The following is a 5,200-nucleotide window of genomic DNA, read 5'->3' as shown; positions in this document are numbered from 1 at the left end:
GGGTTAATCCAGCGACCTTTAATGACCTTAATAACGTCTGCACCTTAACACGTAAGAAGAGTTTCTCCGTTAATCTAGGGTCAAGATAAACCGCTATATACAGTCAGACGTGGGTGGATTCATCTTCTGTTCATATACTTGTTTTCTGAAATGAAACAAAAAACTCCTTACAATATTATTATTTTATTATAATGCATAATGTTATAATTTTGTTTGCATGATCACAATATTTTAATCAATCAAATTTCTACCCTCTCCAGTGCGGGGATTTTGTGAGAGATTGAAGGTTAGTTAAAGAGGGGGTATCAGGTTAGATCAAAAGGTTATTTCTGACGAATGTTCAAGAGGCTTGTCTTTACATTCGAACTGAAGACGAAGTGGCTATAATCAGTGGCGGTTCATTGGAGGGCTCAGTGCCCCCACCCAAGCCCCCACCCCTTCCCACATTAATTTTTTTAATTCTTCATAGAAAAAATAACTCCTTAAAATTTCTTCCCAGTACCTAATGCTTTCTTGCAACACCACTGTTTTAAGTATTCAATAACAAACTCACTTTTTTCCTAATTTTTTACAGTCGTAAATCGTATCCGGAAGTCGAACATTTGTTGTTTCCGGTAGAAACACGAAGGTTAAGACCAGAGAAGTGAATGAAAATGCTGAATAAATGATAAATGGTGCTGCTTCTTTGAAATTTCCAGTTATACCTTGACTCTAAAAAAACAAAAAATAGAATTGATCTTTTCATAGGTTTATATTTTTGCTATGGTCGCAAAATATTTAGTGTCAAACACAATCTTTTGGGAAACTGCATTTTCAGACGTGAGTTAACATTACTTACAAAAGTATCAAAATTGCATACATCAAATCTACATTACACAATAAATATGTTGTCTAAATTTGATTAAGATCGACTGGTGTATTTTGCAGATAAGAAAAATGACATTTGTGCACCAATGACAATTGCAGAAAAAATACAAATCCTAAAGAGCATGATTCGTATATTTGTATTGCCGCTTTCCATTTCCTTTATACTTGGAAACAAAAAGGATAAGCATAAATAAACTAAGCATAAATCAGTCGAATTATCAGCGCCTGAAAATACGCATAACGTATAATTGCGACTATAATTCGCACGCACCCTTCTAAAACTCCAGTATATCTCCGAATATCTCCCTAAATAACGCGCACCATTGTCCTGACAAAATAAATCAACAAGTTGACATAACGCAGACACCATAATATCGTGTATATACCGATTATATATTTGAGATTTCAATAACATCAATGTGGATGTGATAATCATAATCAAATGGATTTAGGAAGCCATGTATCATAGTTTAACCACGGCGAATTTTTCCCGGTTATAGGTCTGTGGTAAACTTTTGCGACAAGGTATGTGGAGTCGCCATACTTACTATTAATCCAAAATACGGGGCTATAACAGCAGCTGTTCTACCTATACAAGAACTCGTGCCGACACCAAAATTACGGAGTTCTGTGGGGAAAAATTCACCTGTCCATAACCACCACAGACTGAAGGCAACATTTGTCCCAAACAATCCGACCATGGTGAATAGTGTCATCAACCATTGTTGATCTACAATTAATATCAGATAACAAAAATGAACAAAATATTTTCAGTGTTAAAATAGGGTTCAATACATCAATTGTAGGATGATATAGAAATATCACTATTAAAATAGTGCTCAATACATCAATTGTAGGGTGATATAGAAATACAAAAATTAAAATCCATTGGGATTGGTGGGAATTTTCTAAAAAGCATCTCTTCGCTCTACAATAACGTGAGCTGTTCGGTTCAAATTAACGCAGTCCAGACCAAGGTGTGAAACAAGGTGTGTCTTATCCCCAACTTTATTTTCCATTTACGCTAATGATCTCATCGGTGATATAAATGAGTTGAATTGTGGAATTGAAGTCGACGATGGAATGATTACAATTTTACTATATGCAGACGATATTGTGTTACTAGCACCGAACGAACTAAAGCTTCAAAAACTGATTGATAGGCTAAGCGTATGGTGTGAAAAATGGAGACTGTTAGTAAATCAAGACAAAACTAAGATTATTCATTTCCGAAATAAAAATGTTGTAAGGAGTAATGTCCCCTTTAAATGTGGTAATATTGACTTATTATATGCCGATGCATATACATATTTAGGGATTTAGATGAATGAATTTTCCGACTATTCTTTAAGTGCGAAACAGATAGCACTGGCAGCGAACAGAGCATTAGCTGTAATCAAAGTTAAACATTTTAGATGTGGTTGATTTTCCTATGATGTATTTACAAAATTATATGATTGTATGATTCGTCCAGTATTTACGTATATGCATCTGGAATATGGGGACTAATCAATCACAAGTGTATTAATGTATTAATAGTAGTAATGTAGCTGCAAGGGGGACACGGGTTGGTTGCAAGGGGATGATTTATTGAAATCGGAGGTTTTCCGGTTATGGAATAAAATTCAAAAGAGTGACCAGAGCAGTCTGACTAGGAAAGTGCACAATTGCGGTTTTCGCCGTAAATCATCTTGGGACAATCACGTCAATCGTATCATTCTCCCTTTGCCAAAATATATTCCACAGTCTATCTAAATTAACTAAGTCGAGGTCTGTATAAAACGATAAAAACAGGATATTTTTAACGTTATGGTTGAAAAATGTTCCCCTTGCTACGGGCCTGCTGTTAAAATAGAGCTCAATACATAGAATGTAGGGCAATATAGAAATACCACTGTTAAAATAATGCTCAATACATCAATTGTAGAGTGAAATAGAAATACCACTGTTAAAATAGTGCTCAATACATCAATTATAGAGTGATATAGAAATACCACTGTTAAAATAGTGCTCAATACATCAATTGTAGAGCAATACAGAAATACTACCACTTATCAGTGGCTCAACTATATAGGAACTGGTTGAACCAAGTCCACGGGCCCATCACCAAAGGGGTTCTCACTCCATAAAAAAGATGGATTTTTTTTTTTGAATCAAACTAAGCAACCAGCATTATATAAATGAGAGAAATAACATTAACTACAACATTACTTTTCACCATTCCAATCAGACGTCCGTGGTTCCTGGAATTCCACTAAAACAAAACGTTTTATGGTGTCACTAATCGCGAAGTCCTTGTGTGATACAGCATATTTTTCGATTAGTGACGTCATCCATCACTTAGTTTTTGTAGAATTGCAGGAACCATAGAGGTCTGATTGAATATTAGAATGGAGCAAATTGATGCATATAAAATGTTCCATTTACCATTTAAAGTATTTATGAAAGGAAATGAAATGGTCCACTTCAAACTTACAATTCAAACTTACAATTACCTGAGGATGCATACATGAGTATAAAAATAACAGACGTTAGACATAATCCACTGGTAAACAGGGATCCGAAGGCGAGGATTCTCCGTCCCACCTTGTCTCCTATAAATAACACCAGTATATAGCTGAGTCCTTCAAATATTCCCGTTAAAAATAGGTTTAGATAGACATTTCCTACCAAGGTATCGAGGTTTAACATAATACCATAATATAGTAGGCTAACGGTAAACCTAAAATAGACGAAAAAAAATATACAAGCCGTTGCCAAGTAACAAGCAACCACTTAATCAAATAATTTTCAACATTTGAAGGGCTGTAACTCGGCAATAGGTGTCGAATTTTATGGCTGGAACTCAGCAATAGGTGTCGAATTTTAGGCCTACAAAAATTCTAACTTGTTCCATTTTCCTTTAGCAACGGTGCGATATTATCCACATCTAACTGTTGCTTTCACAATCTCGTATTCTTGTATATTGATAATATACTACTATATACAACTACTAAAGGAACATGAACTTGTCCAAGATCTCTTGGTCTAAATCACGTTCACAGACTGGTTTGACCAAATCTGAATTTTGATCGATTTCATTCTGAACTTACCAAGTAAAGTACATCACAAGCGTCCTGGCGAGTAAAACAGGGGAGGTAAACATCTTCCAGAATCTAATTTTAGTAACAGTGTCTGGTGGTACAGTAGTGACATCTACAATATCATCAAGGAGCTTCACCTTATTACAAGCGGCCATTTTTTCTATGATGAGTTTGGCTCTGTCCGTTTTGCCTCTGGTTAACAACCACCGTGGACTCTCTGGTACTAAACTGTATTTAAACATAAAATAACATTATTAGCTGTGTGGACTCTCTGGTACTAAACTGTATTTAAACATAAAATAACATTATTAACTGTGTGGACTCTCTGGTATTATACTGTATTTAAACATAAAATAACATTATTAGCTGTGTGGACTCTCTGGTACTATACTGTATTTAAACATAAAATAACATTATTGGCTGTGTGGACTCTCTCGTATTATACTATATTTAAACATAAAATAACATCATTAGCTGTGTGGACTCTCTGGTAATATACTGTATTTAAACATAAAATAACATCATTAGCTGTGTGGACTTTCTGGTACTAAACTGTATTTAAACATAAAATAACATTATTAGCTGTGTGAACTCTCTGGTATTATACTTTATTTAAACAAAGAATAACATCATTAGCTGTGTGGACTCTCTGGTACTAAACTGTATTTAAACATATAATAACTTTATTAGCTGTGTGGACTCTCTGGTATTATACTGTATTTAAACATAAAATAACATTATTAGCTGTGTGGACTCTCTGGTAATATACTGTATTTAAACATAAAATAACATTATTAGCCGTGTGAACTCTCTGGTATTATACTGTATTTAAACATAAAATAACATTATTAACTGTGTGGACTCTCTGATATTATACTGTATTTAAACATAAAATAACATTATTAGCTGTGTGGACTCTCTGGTACTAAACTGTATTTAAACATAAAATAACATTATTAGCTGTGTGGACTCTCTGGTATTAAACTGTATTTAAACATAAAATAACATTATTAGCTGTGTGGACTCTCTGGTATTAAACTGTATTTAAACATAAAATAACATTATTAGCCGTGTGGACTCTCTGGTATTATACTGTATTTAAACATAAATAACATTATTAGCTGTGTGGACTCTCTGGTATTATACTGTATTTAAACATAAAATAACATTATTAGCTGTGTGGACTCTCTGGTATTATACTGTATTTAACCATAAAATAACATTATTAGCTGTGTGGACTCTCTGGTATA

At 34.0% G+C, this 5,200-nt stretch overlaps 1 protein-coding gene across 1 annotated transcript in view; it reads right to left on the bottom strand.

Annotated features, from left to right (window-relative positions):
- Positions 1–1,361: 1,361 nt before the first annotated feature.
- LOTGIDRAFT_131540 (hypothetical protein) overlaps positions 1,362–5,200 on the bottom strand; it is a gene marked incomplete at both ends in the record, with an annotated part of 7,385 nt that continues 3,546 nt past the window's right edge. The window contains 3 exons of the mRNA XM_009066232.1: positions 1,362–1,597; positions 3,363–3,589; positions 3,960–4,178. Coding sequence (XP_009064480.1) covers positions 1,362–1,597; positions 3,363–3,589; positions 3,960–4,178 — 682 coding nt within the window. The remainder of the gene's footprint in view (positions 1,598–3,362; positions 3,590–3,959; positions 4,179–5,200) is intronic.

The sequence above is a fragment of the Lottia gigantea genome (genome assembly GCF_000327385.1).
Source record: "Lottia gigantea unplaced genomic scaffold LOTGIsca_74, whole genome shotgun sequence".
NCBI classification, from domain to species: Eukaryota; Metazoa; Mollusca; class Gastropoda; family Lottiidae; genus Lottia; species Lottia gigantea.
The sequence above is the reverse complement of the archived record's forward strand: the minus strand, read 5'-3'. Positions and strand labels throughout refer to the sequence as shown.